The sequence below is a fragment of the Macrobrachium nipponense genome, chromosome 8 (assembly GCF_015104395.2).
Source record: "Macrobrachium nipponense isolate FS-2020 chromosome 8, ASM1510439v2, whole genome shotgun sequence".
Lineage (NCBI taxonomy): Eukaryota > Metazoa > Arthropoda > Malacostraca > Decapoda > Palaemonidae > Macrobrachium > Macrobrachium nipponense.
Genome location: NC_087203.1, coordinates 55,377,456 through 55,403,164, shown reverse-complemented (window position 1 = coordinate 55,403,164; position 25,709 = coordinate 55,377,456). Strand labels below are relative to the sequence as shown.

Here is a 25,709-nt window from a genome sequence, read left to right as displayed (position 1 = left end):
GAGGAGGACAATTTTTCCTCCTCCTCTCCCTCGACAGAAGCATTTCAATACCCCCTTGGAGAAGCCCTTTCTACCCAAACAGGATGACCCGGACTTGATTCATCTGGCTCCTGGTCTGTTGCTGCAACAGTTTGGTGTGGAGAGTAACACTCTCTCACAGCAAGAAGCAGCAAACCTGGAATTGACTTCCATGGCGGCGTTTCAGGCAGTCTCTTGGTTGGACTAATGGTATCTCACATTGTCCAAGGTCGCTGATGCTCTGTGTTCCACGAACCCTGAAGAGGAAACCACCTTTGCAGGACTGAGCTGGTCTGGAGGTAGGCCATTACCTACCTAGACCACCTGATGGCAAACTTATGGGCAAACTTGGTGCTTAAGAGGAGGGATGCTGTCCTGACTCAAAAATCCAAGTTTGTTGGCCCAGAGTTGGTATTGGCTTTACAGAATGGACCGTTGCTGGGAGCCACCTCCCTCTTCCCTCGAGAGTTGATGGTTGCCAATGCAGACAAACTTCAAGTAGAGAACAACGATTGACCTCCCCACCAGCCAGTGGCAAAGACCTCTGGGCTTTTGCATGCTTCTGCTGCCCAACCTCTGGGTCAGGCTGGCACTTCCTCTAAGGGCACTAAGAAGTCCCAGGCTTCGAAGGGTCCCTATGGAAATGCCCAGCCTTCTTCTGCCCCTGCCAGGAAGAGCTCAAAGCCACGCCCCTTTCAGCCCTCCTTCCATTCAAAGAGGGCAAGGGTAAGCAGAGAGGAGGAAGCTATGGGCAGCGTTCCCCTCCACATGCTGCCGTTTTTGGGGTACCTGTCGAACCATTGGGCAACATCGCAGCAATTCTGAGCAGAGACCTGGGTAGCAGATGTGCTTTGTAATGGATTCTACTTCCATTTGAGTTTTGGCCACCTCTCACCAATAGTCGGTCCAGGTCCAGACATACATTCCTGGCTCAAGGAAGGACCTCACCCTTTGAGGAGAGGTGGAAGTGATGCTGATGAAAGGCAATACTAAAGTCATAACAGACCGGTTCACGATCGAAACGACATGTTCTGTGCTCACAACCATTAGGGAGTCTGACTCCATGCTTACAGTGGACCTGAAGGATGTGTATTTCCAAATATGCCTATTCATTGGTCCTCTAACAGGTACCTCTTCTTTATCCTCTGGATACAGGGCCACTCTGGGCCTCTAAAGATGACAACTCTTCCTCGCTGGAGATTTTTTTGCTGATAAGAAGCTTCAAAAGGTCTTGCCTTCCCAGGGAACCTAGGCTCCCCTGCTTTGGATATGACATGCATTTTTAGACACCTGAAATACATTGTGCAACCCTTTCTGAGTCATCAGACAGGGATCAGACCCTCAAGAGTGCTTTCTTGCTTGCCCTGGCATTGGCGAAGAGAATAGGCAAACTTTATGGACTGTTACACTAGATTTCATCCTGGATTTCATAGCGAAGCCTCAATCTGTTGGTCCCTGACACTAGGTTTGAGTCCTTCTTGATTCCCTTCCTAGAGATACTACTCTGTCCAGTTAGGGTGCTGCAGTGCATATCTTAAGAGGACTTGACATCTCCGGCCTGAGTGTCAATGACTCTGTTAACACTGGCTCGAATAAGAAGGAAGTGCCCGATCTCTTTCTGGCTTCATGAAGTAATCAAATGGGCGTACTCTGCATCTGATAAAGAGGACACCAGTACGTTCTGAGCAAGAGCTCTTAATGTCAGGGACATTGCTCTGTCCTTGGCATTCAGGAAGAATCCGTCGGTTCCTCAGGTACTGAAGGCAGGGTAGTGGTTGCACCAGACCACTTTCACTTCTTTTTACCCTCTGGACATTTCCTTTAAAGTCCTTGGACACTTTTTCCTTGGATTCAATGGTGGCTGCTCAACAAGTTGTATAGCTTACCCATTTTTCCTAGTGGGACAGGTAGCATCTCACCTAAGGTGATTTGGTTGTGAAAGAGAGAGCATGTATGTGAGTGACTGGCCTCCTTTTCTCTTTGCCTAACCTTTCTCTTCCCTGCAGGCAGAAGGTAGGTTAATGAGCTGTCATGTGTTAGACTGGTGGCTGATGCTGGTGAGTTGTGCAACTTAGCATCCTTTCTATTATCTGTGTTCTTTAGATCAGTTGGAGCAAGTCTTACCCTCTCTCTAACAAGGGGAGAGAGGGTCTGGCAATAAATCAAACCCATTAGCTGTACTATACAGCTTTATTGTCACCTACCCTTAGATTCAACCTAGCCTTTTTCAAAGTAATGTTGCTTACACACCCATTCATTTGAAAAGTTCCAAAAGTCTGACAGTTGGGCAAACTTATGTTCAGCATGTCAGAGGCAGGGACTCTCCTCAGCTCTACATGAGGAAGGAGCCCAGGTGTGGCAAACTACCAGTCAGTTCTGAAGCTTGCTCAAATTCATCCCACCAAGGAAGTATGTCTTTCTCATGTAAAGACCGATGGTTTGTATAATGTGGGGGAACAAATGACAGATTTGAAAAGTAATTTGTATTTTTCCTAAAATACAAATTTACTGCCCACTTCATGCCACCCCTCATTCCGATACCTGGGTTGAAAGGCAAAGTGAATGCTTACCATCTGGATGGGTGGAACTCCCATCAAGTGGATGGTAGTTAACCACCTAAGCACCTTGTGTAAAAGTCAAATGGCTGTCTTCCAGCTACCTGAAGCATGGTCCTCATGTAAAGACCTCAGGTTTGTATAGTTAGGAAAAATACAAAGTACTTTTAAAAGATGTCATTTTTGCCAGGCATACAAATCAGAGCCTTTTATCATAATCCCATCTCAGCTTAACCCCTGATGCTGAAGGAAAAAGGCTCAGTGACAGCAGGTGAATGTGGCATTCCTCATTCACCCTCCAACTATCATTTAATAACCTTTGTACCAAGTTTCAGCTTGTACTGATGAATCCTCAGGCTCTGGATTGTGCTTAGGAAAGACTCCAAACAGTTTAAAAAATTTGTTTTTTTTAACTTTTAGATTTTTAATGTTTGCATGTAGTTTAATAAAAGTTTACTTATTTCATTTTAGGGGCAATTTCTTCCGAGGGTGAGGAAGAAAATTATGCAGCTGCTTCTGTACCTGCTGTGCTCATGATGATCTTCCAGTATACTGACAATTCATGTGAGTAACTAGAAGTAAAATGAAAATTTGCATAAATAAGAGTTGTTGTGTGGTCTTGTTTTATTCATATCTTGATGTTCCAGAACTTGCTTATTTCAAATCTAATGCCGTTAAGACAAGAACAAATGTAGAACTCCCACGGGCATTTATATTGCAAAACTACAGTTCAGTGTAATGAATAAATGATAGAATGTGGGGGATGTTGAAGCAGATAATAAGGATTTAGAAAATATTAGACCCACAGAGGATTTTATCAATCATTAAGACTTAAAGAATAACTTGCTGAAGTATTAGCCCATCTAAGAATTGGCAACACCCATTCAGCATGCATTTAAATAATGCCAACTCCTCACCCTATTTATTTATGAAGGTTTTACAAAGCTGTAATTTACTGAATATGATATAACTAATATGTTATTCCGTTTTGCAAGATCAATCCCTTCAGAGTAATAACTAATACGTTATGTATTCCATTTTGCAAGAACAAACCCATCAGAGTAACCACATAAGTGTCAAGGATTTTAGCTTGATGGTCTGGTTAAACTGTCTTTATAATTAATATACTGACTTTCATTGCCAATCCCCTTTAGTCACCTGGCTCAAAACTGTATCCTCACACCATAGGCTTCTTGATCATATTGCTTGTTTCTCCTGTATAACAAGAAGACATATCATCCTACACAATACACAGACAATACCATCTTACATATCTTATGTCTACTGCAGATGAAAAAAAGGCCATTTCAGAATTCTAGAATCTATGTCTGAGGTGATTTATTTTTTGAGTGGGGATGGAAACAGCTCCTCTTACTTATACCAGCCTTGCTACAATAAATACAACTTGAATGTTACTGAAAGTCAGTTTCCTCAGTTAATTTCTCTATATGATTCAATAATAGCAATTAATTTTGGTTGTCAGTAGCATTATTATTTATAATTTTGATGAATGACTATGAAGCAACTCAATGTTAATTTTCACTGTGTACAGTTTACCACATTGTGTTATGATGATAGCAGATCAGTATAGGACTTTGAAACCTGAAAAATCTACCAATTGGAGAACAAACATATTCCATACCACTTACAGTTGTGGAGCATCTGGGAGAGCTTAGATAATGATTACCAATACGTACTACAATATGTATCCTTCGTCTTTATACTTTTCGTTCAGCTTGTTATTGATAGGTTTAATGTTTTTGTCTTGAAGAGTCTAGTAAATTAGAAGAGCACTAATTTACTAAAATCTTTTATGTAGAACCGATTAGTAACTAGGTGTCAAAATGCCATCAAGACAGATGCTGTAACTGTGGGCTGCCTTACTGCCACTGAAGCTAGAACCAATTGAATACCCAAGAAGCATCAGCAAGACCTTCCCCTTTGACATGAAACATATTTTGTGGATGTGGGATGGATTGGAATCTGAAAATTGGTATCCATGTCGATGGGTGCAAGAAATTACCTTTTTCCAAATGGAGCAGTGAACCAAAGCCCACAATTCTATAGGGATAGATGTTTGGAAGAGAAACTTTAGTAGCTTGAGATTAATGATGGGTCACTAGCTTTCTGATGTATTGGGGACCACAAACAACTCTGTAGAAGGCCCATGAATTTTCTGTTACCTCTTCAGCCCCTTGTATAATCATTATGGATCCTATCTCCTTATCTAGCACTTAAATTTTTGCGTGTCATATCATCTCAATTGATGGTGCATATGCACAGGTTTACAGTGGCACACTCAGCACAGTGATCAGCCAGACGCATTGCAGGATGATGGATGTATGACAGACAAGTTTGGTCACTAGGGTTAGTGTTAGCAGCAATTGGTCTTGATACCTCAAAGTTTCAAAGAATTGTTAGATCTAGGAAGACAGCAGTTAGTCCTTCAATCTCGATACTCAGGGCAAAATAATAACAGCTTCAGTCTTTACAGACCATGGTCATAACAAGACAGTTTCAGGAGTCTCAGGGTCTGAATAAGTACTCCTTTGATAGCAACGACACCAAAGTAGTGCCATGGTTACACTGTCCTCCTCCTGAGATTTTACATCTTCAGAAGATTGATCAGGGTGGCACTTAAGCACCGTTCTTATTAGACTTTCAAGAGTCTCAAGATCCAAAGATAGACACTCCTCGGTGCGATAGCAACAACACCACAGTAGTGCCATGGTCAAGTAAGGGCCTAGTGTCCTTTCATCTACTCTATTGCAGTACAGGTACACAAGTAGACAGTAGAACAGTTAGCACAGTGGCCAACCAGATACATCTCATGCAAGATGGATGTAATTACAAACAATTCATTCGCTAAAGTCAGGAGATAAGGACAGATTGTCTGGGCACCTTGTCTTCCAGAAATTTGTTCAGTCTCTGAAGAAGCTTGGTTGTAGTCCTGCTATTCTCGACTTACTGAAGTTGACGCTGTTCTGCACTGTCTTCTCACACCCTTGAAAAAAACAAGACATCTTTGGTGTCCATTTACATCTGGACGCTTACGCCTTCGTCTGTTCTACATGTTTTGAAGGTGAAAATACTGTGGTTCCAGTGAAAGTATGATGTCTATGTTGCCTCCTTAAAGACTAGACTTTCAGCCCAATGCCAACGACTTGTTCATTAGCTTTGAGTTGGCTAGGAAATTGTGTCCATATTGTCATTTCTCTGTCTAGTGAAATGATCAAATGAGTGTACTCCACAACTTCCTGGTGGACATCAGTATGTTTCAGGCCAGATCTTTTGAGGCCAGGGGCATCGATCTGTCCATCGCATTCAATAAGAACCTGTTGGTCAAGCACAGGCAGTCCCCAGTTATCTTGGGGGGTTCTGTGTTTCCCAGGTTTCAGCAGACTGCCACTGGAAAGGCATCCTGATGGATGTGTAGTGTTGGAATGCCACTGGATAGACGTCTTGATGGTCTTGCATTTATGACCACTAGTCTGAGTGCTGCTTATAGGGCATTCAGCACCGAATCCTGGGGCTCAACGTCAATATTCAGACGTTTGCCGCTAATTCTCAATCGCTGTGCATCTATTCTTGGATGGTTGGTGCTGATTCTCGAGCACTCATCGTCAATTCTCGGATGTTTGGCATCAATTCTCAAGCGTTTACCATCGAATGTTGGGCACTCGGTGCTGATTTTTTAATGTTCAGCATCGATTCTTGGGCTCTTGTCACCAATTCTTGGGCGCTTGACACCAATTCTTGGGCGCTCAGCACCAATTCTCCGGCACACCATGTTGTTTTCTTGGAGTTTACGGGCTTTTGGAAGTCAAAAGGCGCCTATGGTGTTTTCTTATGACTCAGTTTTTAGATATGCTTTTTTATGTAGTGTTCGGACCCATAATTACAGTTCCTGAATCTTTTGTCGGTTGCTGATGAACTTCCAAGAATTTATTCACAAACTGTGTCTTCTGAAGATATCCTCTTTTCTTTGGTTCTTCCTAATTCAGTTCGTTTTTGCCTGGACAAGCTTCATATGGTCATGAAGCTTCTCAGAACGAAAGCCGGAAGTGATACAATTATTCGGACTCCATCAGTAAGGGATCTCGAACTAAGTAAATCTCTGTACCCACGGGTGATGCATCCCAGACCCTCTCGCAAATAGCTAAAAGCAATAGACATTTAGAACCCCTCTAAAAATGCTTATATAACTGCCTATTTTGATAGTTCAAACACAAGAAAAACCCTCTAAAAATGCTTATAACTGAATATATTATAATAATTTTATCACAGAAAGTGCATTGAGTCACGAAAATGTTATGAAAATACAGTAATTTGTGAAAAATACCACGAATAGGCAAATTTCTCATGAATAATGGGTAGATATGGTCCAAGGAGAACTCCGTGAATAGGTCAGTCGGTGAATCTTGAGAATGCGAATACTGGGGTTCAACTGTATGCTTAACTCAAATGTTAAATCACTGGCACCTATTTCTGATAGCCTCTGGCTTTTACTAAAACATATTAATGAGAGACAAGCCATCATATAGTAAGTTTTCTTTCACTAGAGATGTGGTTTGCTCTTTTACTATTCTATTTTTAACCAAAACTTGGAACCGTCTCAGCCCTTGACCCATGCTTTTTCCCCTAGGATTAATGGATATTCTTAGCTATGAAGAAGAGAGAACTCAAGGAGCTCATCTTTCATAACGAATGGATTTTCTCTCTGAAGCTTATCAAGGAAACTTTTCTGACTTCAGTGACAGCTAAGAGTGTCAGATTAGTGTCTATCTCTTTGACTATTGGCAAGTATCTGCCTCTCGTTTGCTCCAAGACGTTGTGTCCTTCATCCTACATGTGCTTATTGTTGGAATAGCACACTGAGATCCATGAGAACATTTTGCCGCCTTTTCCGTGAAAGCTAAGGACTTCAGAACTTCATTTTTCCCAACTTTCAAAGTCCTACTTGTTTCTTGCTTCCATTTGAGATCATTCCACTGGAAGTAGAGTCACCTCCTCATCTCAGCTTCATAAGTGAGACTCTAGTTCCAGTGACGCCACCTACAGTCTTGCACTAGCTTTACAGCTTTGAGAGCCTTGAGCTAAGAACTCTCCTAGCGTCTAGTTTGCCTGGCGCCAACCACTGCCTGGCACCGACCGTAGAGTTCCAATCGCCCAGAGTTTTCTGATCTCCTGGCTTTCAGCTCGCATGGCTCCTGATGTTGAACTCCCAACACTCCAAGTTTCTAGCTTGCTTGACAGCCCGCTTGTCAGTTACCAGCTACAGTCTGGCACCAGGTTTTCAGCTCTGAGCACTCTTAAGCTTGCTCACCGGACGTCTGACCCTCCTGGTGTCAACTCCTGAGGCACTAGCTTTTAAGTTCTCAATCCCCAGAGCTGCCAACTATCCTGTCACCAGCTACATTCTAGCTTCTGTGCTATAGAGCTCCCAGTGCCACTAGGAACTCCAAGGTTCTTGTTCACCTTAAGTCCATTGTTACAAACCGAGAGAGGTCCGCTCCAAGTTCGATATTATGATAAACAAAAAGAATTCAAAACCAACAGTTGAAACTGGGGATACGAATTTAGAAAGATACACAAACACAACAAAGGTTTATTTACAAACTTACTAACAAAGATAAATGCAGAATGGTTTCTCTTATTTACATACCACAAGTAAAATCTTACAATGCTTGAACTGGGGAAGCAGTGAGGTAATGCATATACTTGCTGGCCAGTTTTGCGCTGTCGGAGATCTATGCTTGAAGTGGTGGCTTCACAAAAGGATGACTGTAATTGCAGACGTCTTCTTGACACTGTATTGCTGAAAATAATGTCTATTCTTGATACTCGAAGGCAGAAACTCCTCGAAACCTCTTGTAGAACGTTTCTGCTCTCACGGCTTGCTCAATGACGAAGATACCTCGGTCGTTCTCTCTATCAGGATGACTTGACCAGAATTCGACCAAATCTTGAGCGCCTTTTCCTCTCTGATCCTTCGTCTGTTCCTTCTCTTATCTCTCTCTGATGATCTCTGATCTCTGCTGCAGAGCCCTCACTGATGATCTGATCTGTGACTCTCACTGATCTCTTCTACTTCGTCAGTTGTATTTATACAGTGACCTGGGGCGGGGCCTACGGAGAGCACGAACATCACAGACTCCCGAGATGACCAGAACGTCTTAGAAGAATCTCGATGAAGTATTGCATCATATTTCGCTGCATTTTCTGATGACGTGACGGCGCGTGTCCTTTCCACAACACTCCTGCCGATTCTAGAACCATCATGAGAACAGGCGCCTCCAACACATGCGCGAAAGCCTCCGTGCTGCAGAACTTCTCGAAGAAAATGCGTTTTCCTTTCCCTTAACTTTGCTATAAAGCAATTACCATGACATCCATCTATCTTGGCGCTTGCTAAGTCTGGCACCAAGTTTAGAGTTCTCAATGCCCAGAGCTTCCAACAATCCTAGTGCCAGCTATAGTCTAGCTTCATCTTTACATCTCGCAGTGCCCTGAGGAGCTCCAAGCACTCTGATCTTCTTGCTTGCCTGGCGTCCATCTATCTTGGCGCCATGTAAGTCTGGTGCCAGGTTTAGAGCTTTCAAGGTCCACAAGCTCCCAGCAACTTGCTTGGCGCCTTCTTCGGCTTGGTGCCAACAACATTGTGTCAAACATTGAAAACCCTGGTGTAGTAACTGGCTTGGGATTATGTGAGGAAGCTTAGGACTTTCTTCTATTTTTTTCACCTTATAGTAAGTTACAGAGTTTTAGGGAGCTAGGGGGAACTATGTACCTGGAGCAGTCACTACTCATGGTGGATGGTTTATGGTTTTATGTCAAGTGTTGTCTGGTTGGTTTTATTTTGGTGCTCCGCCCAGTGCAATGGCCAACGCCAATCATGCTTTGTAGCCAGTGGAGTACTACCCTTGCTGTAAAGTACCCACTAAGTAGGAGGCGACCCTGGGGTATACAGCCACACGACTGCAAGTTAAGATGAGACCAAGCACGGGCAGTATCCATCTGCAGTGGCTCTCTTAACTAATGGGAGGTGACAGCATTGTTTTTTCAATACAACCAAATTTTCTTTTTGAGATTCATTACATCACTTAATGTTTTGGAGTGGAATATGTCCATATCCCACCTCCTTCAATATGAAATTGGCTATGTAATTACTTGGTAAGTCACTTATACAAAAATGAAATTTTTTATAATAAGATAAAGTTTTGTAAATACTTACCAAGTAATTACATGATTGAAGCCCACCCCCCTCCTCTCTGATGGATATTTGGCATAAAACAGATTGAGGTGTTCTGCCAAGTCGTTACCAGTATTGCCGTTACTGGGTGCCACATTGTACCTACACTGAGCTGTCGAAGGTCTCCTGTGAAATTTGAATTTTTGCTGCCAATGGGGAAATGTATGTAATTACATGGCAAGTATATACAAAACTTCATTTTATTACAAAAATGTCCTTTTTTGCTCCAACATTATGAAATGTCGCTTCTTTTTTGCACTACCAGCGGGAGACTTGGTTGTTTTGGCAGACATATGTTTAGAGTTTGCTTACAGTAAAAAGAGCAAAAATTGCAAATGAACACTGACTTACTGACTTACTCTTACTTAGTTCACAGTGAGAGTAAGTGAGGTCGCTAACTGTACCTGATCCCAGCCTTTCGCTCTTGGGTCAATGTATCACTATACTATATATATATATATATAATATTATATAATATATATATATAGATATACATATATATATATATATATATATATAAAGTATACTTGGGACCCAAGAAAGCGAAAGGCTGGGATCAGGTACAGTTAGCGACCTCACTTACTCTCACTGTGAACTAAGTAAGAGTAAGTCAGTAAGTCAGTGTTCATTTGCAATTTTTGCTCTTTTTACTGTAAGCAAACTCTAAACATAATATATATATATATATATATATTATATATATATTATTATATATATATATATATATCTATATATATATATATTATTATATATATAATATTATATCAAAAGATATTATTTATATATATATATATTATATCAAGAATGAAAGGCCCATTGAAACACTGTTTTAAAGCTGAGGACTATATTTCGGTGGACTTATTCCACCTTTATCAAGCAGTGAATGACTGAAGAAGTTTCATTGGTGAAATATATGCTAGGAGATATGCCCTTTGGTGATACCTGGGGACACCGCTGAGCCATCCTGGGGTCTGTTAATTGTCTCAGTCCGCTTCATTGTTGCCTTGAGGAATATGTTGTCTATCTGATCAGAGTCTCAGGCTCCATTGGAAAGGTTGCTCCTATTATCTTGCTTTTTTATTTGTGAGGATTCCACCATTTGACATTTTTATCGACAGCTGCTCTTGTATAAAATTCGGGATGAGTTCCAATCCATGGTATGATTCGTATTGTTTATATGATGGAAAATTGCTGAACTATGTTGTCCATATCTAGCTGATCGTTCATGTTGAGTTAATCTTTCCTAGAGAGATTTTCTAGTGAAACCGAAATATGACTTATCACAATCCCTACAAGGGATTTCATAAACTGGTTTTTTAAATGTTAATTAATGATTTTCCTAGTGTATTCGGATAAGTGAAGGTAAAAGGGTTCGAAGGGCCTAAGGTTTGTGTGATCTCTTGTAAATTATCCATGTGAGGGATTATGATTTTGTTTGTGTATTTTTCCCTTTCTTTGTTTTCTGTAGGTTTGTAAAAAATGCGCATTGCTTTACGTATGGCCTTTTCTATTGTGTGCTTGGGGTAATTTAAGAAGAATAAGTTGAATTCTGATTGTTTCAAGTTCTTTGTTAGGAAAATATGGGGAGCAAATTCTAAGGGCTCTAAGAAATAAGTTACTTGCTATGCCGAGTTTGACTGAAATCTTATGATAGCTGTAAAAATGTATGTATGAAAGTGAGAATGTCACTTTTCTATAAACTGGGAATTTATAGTTTTTATTAATTCTGAGGATTAAGACATCTTAAAAGGGGATTTGGTTATTGTTTTCCCATTCTACTTTAAATTTTACGCTTGGGACCAAGGAATTTAATTTTTGTAGAAAGACATAAAAATAACCCCACTCCTTTTTCCAATATGTTAAGCTGTTGTCTACAACGAAGCCAAATCATATCATCTGCCGGTTTGATAGGGCTTATAATTACTGTTTCAATATACACTGAAAAACCATCAGTCAGACGCAGCACAACCTCCGTCTCGTCACTTGAGAGCCCATATATAAGTACCTATCCTCCATTTGTATCGACACAGCTGCTCGCAATAGTGTTATTCGTTAGAATAGGCTTGTTCGAAAACTTGACTCATTAATTGAAAATAGTATTTGGAACCGTTTAGGTCAACAAAACAAAGTTATGCATCTATCCACGTGCCCTTTAACTAATAACCAACCTATAGTCTTAAACTTAGGTTTGTTATTTGCCCTTAAACCTGATAAAAAACTCAAACTCGACTTCCTAGTAACAATTACAAGAAAGACGAAATATGTCTTAAGGGAATGCTTCTAAACATCCTAAACAGACGCAATAACACTCCCCCGTGCCTGAAGTATTCCTGTTAGCTATAAACTCACTCCGCAAACTCGACGTTATAAACACCAGATCAGATAAAGACAGTAAAATTGTGTAATGGACAAAAAATTCTTCCAAGAAAAGATCAGTGAACTTTTAAATGATGCAACTACCTATGAGAAATTAGCAAAAAATCCCGAGCCATAATGTCCCATTAGATTTCTTCAGAAAAATTAGAAACATCGGGAAAAGTAAAAAATATAGAAATTTTGGAAAAATTTAAAGCAATCATTCCCCAATTACCTTATTTCTATGGCCTCCCCAAAACTCCCAAAGATAACATTTCCTTCCGTCCCATAATCTCATGTGCTTGAGCTTTTAACCCTCTTATGCCGACTGGACGTATTTTACGTCGACATTTTTTGTCTCTCGTGTGCCGACTGGACGTATTTTACGTCGACTTACAAAAGTTTTTTTTAAAATTCGCGGAAAAATACTTATAGGCCTACCAGCCTAAAACTTTTGAATCACGCGCCTTGGGGGATGCTGGGAGTTCACGGATCAAGGTGTTGTTTTGTTTACAATCGTTACGCAGGCGCGCAAGCGCGAATTTTTTTCTTGCCGGCCGCACTAAAAAGTATCTGTGACACATCTCGGAAATTATTTCGTCACTTTGACATAATTTTTTTACCATTTTAAATTAGCCGTTACATGTTCCTTGTTTCCATGAAAATGTGCGTATTTTTATGTAGAATACAACAATAAAATACTCATGATTGTAGCTTATATCAGTTTTGAGATATTTTCATATAAATAACGATAATTGCCAAAATTTCAACCTTCGGTCAACTTTGACTCTACCGAAATGGTCGAAAAACGCAATTGTAAGCTAAAACTCTTATATTTTAGTAATATTCAATCATTTACCTTAATTTTGCAACTAATTGGAAGTCTCTAGCACAATATTTCGATTTATGGTGAATTTATGAAAAACCTTTTCCTTACGTCCGTGCGGTAACTCTTCTGAAAAAAATCATACATGCGATTGTGGTAATGTTTGCACCATTTTAAAATTAGCCGTTATAATGTGTGCAATTTCATGCACAATACAACTAATAACAACCCATGGTTGTAGCTTTTATCAGTTTTGAGATATTTTCATATAAATAACGATAATTGCCAAAATTTCAACCTTCGGTCAACTTTGACTCTACCGAAATGGTCGAAAAACGCAATTGTAAGCTAAAACGCTTATATTCTAGTAATATTCAAGCATTTACCTTCATTTTGCAACAAATTGGAAGTCTCTAGCACAATATTTCGATTTATGATGAATTTATGAAAAAAATAACATTTTCTTTACGTCCGCGCGGTAACTCTTCCGAAAAAATCATACGTGCGATTGTGGTAATGTTTGCACCATTTTAAATTAGCCATTACATAAAGTTTTATATATGAAAATGTGCGCAATCTCATGTAAAATACAAATAAAAATAATTGAAGGTTGTAGCTTTTCTCATTTTTGAATATATTTGCATATAATCATGAAAAATAGAAAAAAAAACACGTTCGGTCAAATTTGACTTTACCGAAATGGTCGAAAAAACGCAATTGTAAGCTAAAACTCTTACAGTCTAGTAATATTCAGTCATTTATCTTCATCTTGAAACAAATTCGAAGTCTCTAGCAAAATATTTAGATTTATGGTGAATTTAAAAAAAATCTTTCCTTCCCTCCCCGCGCGGATTCTCCGCCACAAATCTCCGAAATGCGTACGTCCCATTCTCGGAATATTTGCTCCGTTTCATATTAGGCATTTCATAGAGTTTTATATATGAAAATGTGCGCAATAAAACGAAAAATATTTGAAGGTTGTAGCTTTTCTTATTTCCGAAATAATTGCATATAAAAAATATACGTATATATAAAAAAATTCGACATTCGGTCAACTTTAACTCGTCAGATATGGTCGAAAACTGCAATTGTAAGCTAATACTCTTACAGTATAGTAATATTCAATCATTTGTCTTCATTTTGAAAGAAATTGGAAGTCTCTAGGACAATATTTAGATTTATGGTGAATTTTTGAAAAAAATATGTTTAGATCCGCGCGTTACGAATTCATGCATTATTTTGTTATAATATTTTCTCTGTGTAGCTTTTATCGTTTCACAATGTGTTATATACAAAAATGATCGCAATTTAGTGTGCATTACAACGAAAAAAAAGTAACTTGTTACCTTCAACTGTTTTGCGCACAGCGCGATTTGAATATAATTATATATGAAATTTCGTTTTTGTGCTATCATATATCGCATTATTTATATATGATAATGATAATTTTTTTCATTTCTGATGGTTGCATACTAAACTTCAGGCAATGAAAAAAAAAGGAGCCAAAAATGAACTCTTAATCTTCAAAACTAAGCGCTCTGTGATTTTTTGAAAAAATATTTTTTCTGCTTCCGCGCTCACTCCGAAACCCCTCCGGCATACGGGAGACAATTTTTTATTTACCGCTCCGGCGTAAGAGGGTTAACTACAAAATCTAAATGGTTAGCCGAGCTACTATCCTCCTTTTTAGGAAATTTTTCCCCTAGTCATATAAAACATACAGAAGACTTTTGCAACGTAAAACTTCTTAGCCTAGACGTAGACTCCCTTTTCACGAAAGTCCCCATAAAAGATGTATTAACATTCCTCAAAAACAAACTAGAGCCATTTGCTGACCACTTCCCCATAGAATTTAATGAAATAATGCAACTTACAGAGCTCTGCCTCAGTAATAATGTCTTTTCCTTCAGTGATAACTATTACCGTCTAAAATTCGGTTGCAGTATGGGGAGCCCGTGTAGTCCTGTGTTAACAAACTTATATATGTAGTATTTTGAAACAGTAATTATAAACCATATCAAACCTACAAATATGATTTGGCTTCGTTATGTAGGCGACATCTTAACATACTCGAAAAGCACGTGAGGCAACTTTGATGTCTTTTTACAAAAATTAAATTCCTTGGTCCCGAGCATAACATTTAAAATAGAATGAAAAAAAAAAAACCAAATCCCCTTTTTAGATGTCTTAATCATCAGAACTGATAACAATTATAAATTCCCTGTCTACAGGAAGGCGACATTCTCACTTTCATACATACATTTTTACAGCTATCTTAACATTTCAGTCAAACTCGGCATAGCAAGTAACTCATTTCTTAGAGCCCTGAGAATTTGCTCCCCATATTTTCCTAACAAAGAACTTGAAACAATCAGAATTCAACTTATCTTGTTAAATTACCCCAAGCACACAATAGAAAAAGTCTGTACATAAAGCAGAGAGTATTTCTTACAACCCCTCGAACCGTTTTACCTTCACTTATGCGAATACACTAGGGAAATCATTAATTAACGTTCAGCAGAAACCAGTTTCCAAAAACATTGGAGATTATGAAATCCCTTGTAGGGACTGTGATAAGACATATTTCGGTTTCACTGGCAAATCTCTCAGAAAGATTAACTCAACATAAATGATCAGTGAGATATGAACAACATTTATAGTTCGGCAATTTTCCATTATAAAAATAACACAAACCATACCATGGATTGGAGCTCATCCCAAATATTATACAAGTTAGCTGTCGATACAAATGTCAAATGGTGGAATCTTCACTAATAAAACAACAAGATAATAGGATCAACCTTTCCAATGGAACCTGGGACTCTAATCATATAGACAACATCTTCCTTAAAGCAATGATGAAGCAGATTAAGACAATTAACAGAACCCAGGATGGCTCAGTGGCATCCCCAGGCATCACCTAAGGGCATATCTCCTACTTATATTTCACCAATGAAACACCTGTCATTCCCTGCTTGATAAGGGTGGAAGTAAGTCTACCGAAATATATTTCTTAGCTTTAAAACAGAGGGTTTTAATAGGCCTTTTATACTTGAGATGTATCCTGTTTTAACAAAAGAATTTAAGATATATAATATATATATATGTGTGTGTGTGTATGTATGTATGTATGTATGTATGTATGTATATACACACACGGTGAACCCCATATTCACAGGGTATATGTCCCAGACTCCCCCCACCCCCTTATGATTAGTTAAAATCTGCAAATACTTAGAACCCCTCTAAAATAACTTATAACTGCCTATTTTGAGAGTTCAAACACAAGGAAAACCATGTAATAATGTTTATAACTGAATATTATAATAGTTTTACCACACAAAGCATCTTGTCATCACCCTTATCATTTGGGATGCTGTCAGTGAATGAATATTTTTTTTTTTAAACACATTTTATTGTTTAACATACACGTCTAGCTGTTGGTTTGCACATGCTCACGTGGAGTCTGTTTTTCAGAATATAACAATTTGATGCAAGTGGAGAGCTGTGGAATGGAATGAAGGTCGTCATAAAAAACAAGAATTCCTCTTAATACTGAATTTTCTTTTCTTATACAGCCCACCACTGTCAGTTACTGGAATCGTTGATGTCGTTGAAATGTGACATAGTGAAAGATGTCGTGTGTGTCATAGCCTACGGCACTCCGTCATCAAGGCTTCCGGCTGCAAATCTCTTATTCTACTATTGGCCAAGTCTAAATCCTACTTTGTATGATCGTCGTGGTATACATATTAAATTCAGTGGTGAGTAGTTTTGTTATTGACTGTATTTTGACTGAACTTTTCACAGAGAATTTTATATTATGTAGATATTGCTTTTATGGACCTAATAGAAGTTGAGTGTTAGCTATTATTCAAGGGAACTTTTAAAGATATTAAGGTTTGCATGTTTGATAATGATCTTAGCCATGAAGTGGATTTATTTTACAATTGACTTCAGGAGTAAGGCGAAATTGATTCAGTTCAGTTTACGTAAACACGAGTTATTTACATAAATACGCACATTCGCGCATATACAGTCGACCATCGTTAGCTAATAGTGGGCCAGGGTGTCTGTCTTAGCCAATTGTCCGGTTTAAATATACGTATAAATATACTGTATTTTGCTACTTTTCTAGTGTATGAATAATAAACCAATGTAAACATGGTAGGCATGATAGAATTCAACCGTATATGTAGATGGCTAGCACGAGACATGAATGCATAATTGGGTAATCAAACATCACTTCTGCAACAAAAACATTTTATTCCTTTTTGTCATTTCTTTTTAATTTTAGTTATTCATTATCGTTTATTACTATTTATACTAATGTACTATTAAATGAATGTGAGATCATTGAAATTATCAATAATAAAATAATGGGACAATTAAGACATGTGGTGTTCACTAACACATTTTGTTTTCAACAAAAACATTCTGTAAATTGCAAAAATGTACATATCCAAATAATTGTAATCCAACGTGTGAATTTTAACGATAAGTAAGACTATATAAAATACAGTTCATCATATCGATCTTGGAGAGGGTTTTTCTTTATCGTTACTAACGTCGTCAATAGTCGTATTTTGTGATCGAAATGTCTAGAAATAGAACAGAAGGAGAGGGCTTTAAAGCACCAACTATACCTTAAACTGTCATCCAAAAACACTTTAATAGCAGTTCAAAGTCATCTTACAACATTACTTTTGATAATATATGGCTTACAACTGTATTTGAATACAAATAAAGTTCCTCCTATATTCAGGCACAGCCATTTTCTCTCATACAGTATTCAAGCCGTCTCATTTTTTTACAGCGATTGGAAAGATGGGGTATTCACAAGTTGAGCTGGGTACTATTCCTGAATATTTATTCATTGAAGAACTACCAAATTGTAAATGAAATCAACAGTGATAAAATATTTTCTTGTGTACTGTCGTGTATGTTAAACATACTTAGAATCAACTAAACTTACAATAAAAATGGTACAGTAAATCAAGCAAAGCAAAAGCAACAAATAAAACAAATTAATGTAAGCACATACTATGTATGCACATACTCTTTCCATGGCCTCATGAACTTCTTGAAGTTTTATTTTCATATTTTTATGTTTATGATACAGTAATTCATATTTCATTAAAGGATGTGCACAGTACACACACACACACACACACACACACACACACACACACACACACACACACACATATATATATATATATATATATATATATATATATATATATATATATATATATATATATATATAGGCAGTCCCTGGTTTACGATGGGGGTTCCATTCTTGAGGTGTGTCGTAAGCTGGAAAATCATCAAAAATCCTAAGAAAACCTTACTTTTAATATTTTGGGTGTATTAAAAACTATGTAAACTGCATTTTTGCATTTTTCATAAAAAAAAACCTTCAAATATTGATTATTTTCGAGTCATATTTCTTATGCCAGATCAGCGTCGTAACCCTGGAACATTTGTCATAAACCTGGAAATAATTTCTGATGATTAAAATTGATTAGCGTCATAACCTCGGAACGTTGTTATCTGGGGACTGCCTGTGTATATAATATATATATATATATATATACACACACATATAGTGGACTGCTGTATTTGCAGTGATATGTACCAGATCCCCCATAAATAGCTAGAATCTGCAAATACCTACAACCCATCTAAAAATGCTTATACCTGGTTTTCTTAGTAGTTTTATCACTAAAAGTGCATTTTATCATGAAATTGATATGAAAATACAGTAATTTGTGGACATTTCTCATAGAAAAATACTGCAAATACGTGAATCTCCCACGAATAATAGGTATATACAGGCCATAGAGAATTCTGCGAAAACGTGAGCCTGCAAATCTGAGTCCGCGAATAGCAGGGGTCGACTGTATTTGTGTCTGTATATATAGATATATAGAATATATATATATATATATATATATATATTATATAAATATATCTATATATATATATATATATCATATATACATTTTACATAATATATATATATAATATTAGATAATTATATATTATAACGATATAATATAAATAAAATATAATTATATATTATATATTATATCTTATATATTATATATTATATATTATTATATATATATCTATTATATATATAGTATATATTATATATATATATATTATATATACATATATTATATATATATATATATATATAATAATATATATAGATATATATATATTATATATTAATATTATTATATTATTAATATATTATTATATTATTATTATATATTATATTATTATATAATATTATATAATATAAATCTATATATATCTATATATATATAATATTATTAATATTTATATATATATATAATAAATATATATATATATACTGTACTCACATTTTACATGTTTGTTTAAACACAAGTTATGCTTTCAAGTTAAGTTTAACATGGTACTTTTTTTTTTTTTTTTTAAGGAAACATTTGATTGTAAGAATTATGACTATAGGAAAGTAACCATCATCATATACATTTACACTTGCATACAGTAATGCATTGAATTTAAAATATTTGCTTAATAGTAATCTGATAGGAACAGTATATTGCTAAATTTTGGATTACAGTAGAAATGTATGCTCATTATTTTTTATTTTACAAAAAACAGTTTTTTACAGTTTACATTGTTATAAGGTAGTTTTAGTGAGTTAATGTGCCGTTACTTTTTTATTAGACAGTATATAGGAAGGATATTTCCATTGTAATCTCATTTTACTTGTATATTTAAATAACATACAGTATGCTGCTCTAGTAATTTAATATAAGTACTTAATCTCTTTTATGTGATGTAGGTTGTTTCCTGTTAAAATGATTCCTTATATAAATTTGCATTGTATAAAAATACAATAATATTCATTCTAGGATGTACAGAGTACCTTCTTAGTCTGAAAATTGTATTTTCTATTACCTTTGAAAATATAACAAGTGCAGACTCAGAAGATTTGAACATTAGTTAGGGTTGCCAAAGTGGACTAAGATATACATATTGCTAAAATTGTCTTCAGTATCTTAGCATTTTACATCAATGTGATTTGTATGTACATTACCCTCTGTTGTGTGACTCCTCTTCATCAGATATTCAGGAAAATTCTCTTTTCATCAGTGAAAATGTCTTAATCATTTTATACGTGGTATGTCGTGTGATTATTTTTCTTAATCGGATGCACTGCTATATCTCACCAGTTTAAAGAAAAAATCATGCAGTTTTGGTTATCTGCTCCCCAACCCTATTGAACATTTATCAGGAATCTGAAGGCCAAGTGGCTTTGTTGCGTTTCACTGTTTTGTGATTTTTTAAAAAGAAAATAGACAATAGTTAAATTTCCTCTAGAGTGTCTGGCCTCTTTTATGGTAGGATTTAAGCCTCCCATTCATTATACAGTTGTGTGTTATCTACATCTCATCTTGGGTTTGCTTATTGATCTCACTACTTATTAGTAGATGAGAAATGCCTGGTCATTTCTTTCGTGTAGATTTTTTTGTTTGAAATCATGGAATTATATATGTGAAATATTTCTGTAGTTAATTTTATTCATATATATATATATATATATATATATATAATATATATATATATATATATATATATATATGTATGTATATATATATATATATATATATATATATATATATATATATATATATATATATATATATATATATATATATATATACTTACTTATCCTCATCTTCTACTTGTGTAGGGGAGGCATCAGAGACCCACATCCCTTTGGCAAAGAATTCATGATTAATTGATTTGTCTAGTTTTTTTTTTTTTTTGAGAATTTCCGACTTTGCTCTTGTTAGTGTTGTAAAAGTTGGCTTTTGTTCTTTTTTCTATAGAAAGATTGATGACATGAAATTTTTGTTGAATTCTGTAATCTGGTTATTTTGCCTGTGAAAGACTGAGGAGAGCTTTTTAATTCAGCAGTTATTTTTATATTATTTAATTCTACATTTAGGGAAAAGATCAAACTGCTTTAAATTTTTTTTCGGCATAATACGTACAGAACTTCTGTCTTTCTTTATATTATTTCCCTAGTGGTGACATAAGTAGTCGGTATGGTAAATTATAGCCAAAAAGTACTTTATGCCATTAAAATTACCAATTTAGTGATCTAGTATTAAATTCATATTTCCATTTGAAAGTTCTTATAAATGATTTATATTTGAATATAAAAGAGCATAGAATTACTTAATTTATAGTTTTGTATTTTCTTACCAGTGCAGCTACAGTATAAGGCATTAATAATATGGAGTTGCAGTATGCCGAAAATGCTTTCTTGAGTGACAGAAAGAATTTATTTTTTCTATAATGAGATTACAATGGAAAATTCTTAAAACTGTTTGCCTGGGACAGAGGTCTTTCAGAGTCTGTTCTACTTTATTCCTATTTCTTAGTTTTCATGTAATTTATTTATGACAGTATCTTTTTCAGGTGCATTATTTACTAAATAAATCTTAAGATTAACATTCCAGGTTATCTGAAAGGAGTTGAGCTACTGAAAAGGGACTTATACCTTAGCTAATTTTTTCATGTAGTAGAGAAATAGAGTACATAAATTTTTTTTGTAACTCATTGAACTAGAAAAGCATTGAATTGAATAGTATTGGAAAAGCTTATCTTATCATACACCATATCACATAGATCACATGACCTTCACACATCACATAGATCACATGACCTCCACACATCACATAGATCACATGACCTCCACACATCACATAGTGCAGGGTAGAAATTTTGGCCCAGTATCAGTTTGCACTTTAGGTTTTGTTGTTTGGTTTCTTTTTAGTTTATGAATTATTTTGATTTCCAAAGCTCAGTCACTGGCTTTTTTCTGTATGATTAGGATTACTGTTTTGATGAATTAGTCACAAATACAATAAACTTTGCGATCCTTAATGTACCTTATGAAAATTGCCAGTGTATGAGTTTCTGTTTTTTATACAATATATCCTTCAGACTCATTCTCCTTTTTTATGGAATTTTCAATATTTTGAAAGATATGTAATGTTTGTATGTGTCAACACCTTTACATATGTTATAATTGGGTCCTTAAGTGTTAGTTTTGTTTATTAGAACCTGTGTTGATGTACAATGACTTGTTTGTTTGATTGGTTGATGTTGGCCATCTCCCTGTTTCACACTATGTTGGATGGGGTGTTCACCTTGATGTTTTTCATTTTAAGTCTCTGTCATGCAGTTGTTAGGGTACAACTGTAGTTTAACAGTTGCTTCAATATTTGTCAAAATAGGTTCAGATTTTTGCTTAACAATTTTGAAATGAAATATCCAACACATTTTGCACAAAATACGTGAAGTCACTAAATTAAGGAAAACATTTTGTGAAGTGAGATCATCTAAAATATTTGACTCCCCATATTTTTTTTTACAGAAGCAAAAGCAGTACTGTATTTAGCTATTAATGTATTATCTTTGTATTAAAAAAGCATTAAAAAAGCTGCATCAAACTATAAATAAGGGCTGTATAAGTGAAAGATAATGTACAGTGTTGTTTTTACCGATTATTTTACTAGGAATTGCAAATTATTAGGTTTGATAATTAAAAATTAACTCTGGATACATTTACACAATGTAAAGTATTCTTACTAAAAGTGTCATGGTAACAATAGACTGACAGGCTAGAAGTGTAGTGAATAAATAAGTAAGTGAATGGCAGGGGAGAACGAGTGGTCAGAACAATAATTAGAAGATTAAACTTTAATAGAGGAGATACAGTATAAGCCTCACAATAAATAAAATTTTAAGAAGGCAAACTGTATTTGCCCTAAAAGTAAGGCTGTTGATTCCAAAGTTATGGTAGTTTACTAAATAATTTTCCTTCTGCAATAATAAAGATCTTATTTTATATTTGCTTTCTTTGTTGATAGCATTCAGAATATATTATTCCAAATTGATGGAAACTATGCTAGGTTACTAGTGGAGAATTTGAATGATGATGATCTGTCATTAAATTTTGGGAATCTACCATCTGACACAATGATGCATAAGTCATCTGACACAATGATCCATTACTTATGCAATCTTGCTACAATACAGACAAATTTTTGTCTGAGTCTCAGAACCTGAGTTTTTCGTTTGCTTTGACTTCTACTTTTTTTATCTTTGCACAGTTGTGTTATCATCTAGTAAATAGTATTTTTACATTAATCTTACTTCCAATTTCTGTGAATTACATGACACTATGGTTTCTATTTTTACTCTGTTATTTTCTGGACAATCCTCATACCCATCAAATGTATATGATTTGATTTTAACTGACTGTTAGGATTTTGTATTTTCTCCACTTTGATGTGATGAAAAAAAAAAGATTTTTTATGTCTGTTTCCTTCTCCAGAACTTTACTTCTTGCTTTTCAAACTTCCATATCATTTTCTGTACTATTCATTAAATGTATTATGTAATCTATCAGTCATGTTTTGCATTTTATTCTTCATTGCATTGCAATTTCAATTCCACTCATGTTTGCTAAGTGAGGATCATGCTTTGACTAAGATCATTCTTTGTCCATGAGACAGCCACTTGAATCGCAGGTTTCCTTTTGGGGACCATTAAAGTTGCATTTGTTTTGCCAAGGTATTGGAGTTGCCACCCCCCTGTCTCCACCTTGGGAGGTACATAGGGTGTAACAAGAGTTTATGCAAGTATTACAGGAAATCAGAGAATAGGTAAATCCAAGCAGAAAATGTTCTATGAAGATATGCATTTTAACACTGTCGGTGAGGTGAGATTTTAAAAAATCATCAGTTGATTAACACTGCTCTCAGGTAAGCAAGGGCATTTATTGAAGGTCGGAGTAGCCCGGAATGTGGGGAGGGGGGATGGAGTGAATTAGCCAAGTGGATTGCTAATCTCTTGATTATGATTTTTTCTTGCAAGTTATTAGACAATGTAACATGACTGTCCCATCAACTAGTAAATTACATGTGAATAAACTTCATTGAATCTAATCTCAATGATTAGTTTACAACAGAACCTTATGACTTTATATATCAAGAAAGTATTATAAATGTTGTTTGGTAACATTTATTTGTGGTCATTGAATTGTAGTGCTCTTTGTTCGGCTGCTTGGTCAATGAATTGTTGAATTAGGAGTCAGGACTAAGTTTACGCCTGTGCTGAATGAGTAGCAGTAACAGTTATGTTAACCCTTAAACGCCGAAGCGGTAAAAAAAAAAATCTCTCCCGTGTGCCGGAGACGTTTCAGAGTGAGCGCGGAAGCGGAAAAAATATCTTTTTCAAAAAATCACAGAGCGCTTAGTTTTCAAGATTAAGAGTTCATTTTTGGCTCCTTTTTTTGTCATTGGCTGAAGTTTAGTATGCAACCATCAGAAATGAAAAATATTATCATTATCATATATAAATAATGCGATATATGATAGCGCAAAAACGAAATTTCATATATAATTGTATTCAAATCGCGCTGTGCGCAAAACGGTTGAAGGTAACAAGTTACTTTTTTTCGTTGTAATGTACACTAAATTGCAATCATTTTGGTATATAACACATTGTAAAACGATAAAAGCAGCACAGAGAAAATATTATCACAAAATAATGCATGAATTCGTAACGCGCGGACGTAAACAAATATTTTTTTCAAATATTCACCATAAATCTAAATATTGTCCTAGAGACTTCCAATTTCTTTCAAAATGAAGACAAATGATTGAATATTACTATACTGTAAGAATATTAGCTTACAAATGCAGTTTTCGACCATATCTGACGAGTTAAAGTTGACCGAATGTCGAATTTTTTTTTATATATGTTTTTTTATATGCAATTATTTCGGAAATAAGAAAAGCTACAACTTTCAAATATTTTTCGTTTTATTCTACATGAAATTGCGCACATTTTCATATATAAAACTCTATGAAATGCCTAATATGAAACGGAGCAAATATTCCGAGAATGGGACTTACGCATTTCGGAGATTTGTGGCGGAGAATCCGCGCGCGGAGGGAAGGAAAGTTTTTTTTAAAAATTCACCATAAATTTAAATATTGTGCTAGAGACTTCGAATTTGTTTCACGATGAAGGTAAATGACTGAATATTACTAGACTGTAAGAGTTTTATCTTACAATTGCGTTTTTCGACCATTTCGGTAGAGTCAAATTTGACGGAACGTGGTTTTTTTCTATTTATCGTAATTTATATGCAAATATTTCAAAAATGAGAAAAGCTACAACCTTCAACTATTTTTCGTTGTATTATACATGAAATTGCGCACATTTTCATATATAAAACTTTATGTAACGGCTAATTTAAAATGGTGCAAACATTACCACAAACGCACGTATGATTTTTTCGGAAGAGTTACCGCGCGGACGTAAAGAAAATGTTATTTTTTTCATAAATTCACCATAAATCGAAATATTGTGCTAGAGACTTCCAATTTGTTGCAAAATGAAGGGAAATGCTTGAATATTACTAGAATATACAATTGCGTTTTTCGACCATTTCGGTAGAGTCAAAGTTGACCGAAGGTTGAAAATTTGTCACTTATCATTTTTTATATGAAAATATTTCAAAACTGATAAAAGCTACAACCATGGGTTGTTTTTAGTTGTATTGTGCATGAAATTGCGCACATTTTCATATATAAAACTTTATATAACGGCT

The 25,709-nt window shown here is 35.7% G+C and overlaps 1 protein-coding gene across 9 annotated transcripts in view; it reads left to right on the top strand.

Annotated features, from left to right (window-relative positions):
- Positions 1–25,709, top strand: part of LOC135222787 (protein unc-79 homolog) — an 841,880-nt gene that overhangs the window by 193,523 nt on the left and 622,648 nt on the right. For all 9 annotated transcript variants that reach the window (XR_010316338.1, XM_064261060.1, XM_064261059.1 and 6 more), the window contains exons 6-7: positions 3,045–3,137; positions 16,585–16,770. Coding sequence is in view for 8 of the 9 variants with exons in the window: in XM_064261060.1 (XP_064117130.1) it covers positions 3,045–3,137; positions 16,585–16,770 (279 nt within the window). In the remaining variant the exon portion in view is untranslated. The remainder of the gene's footprint in view (positions 1–3,044; positions 3,138–16,584; positions 16,771–25,709) is intronic.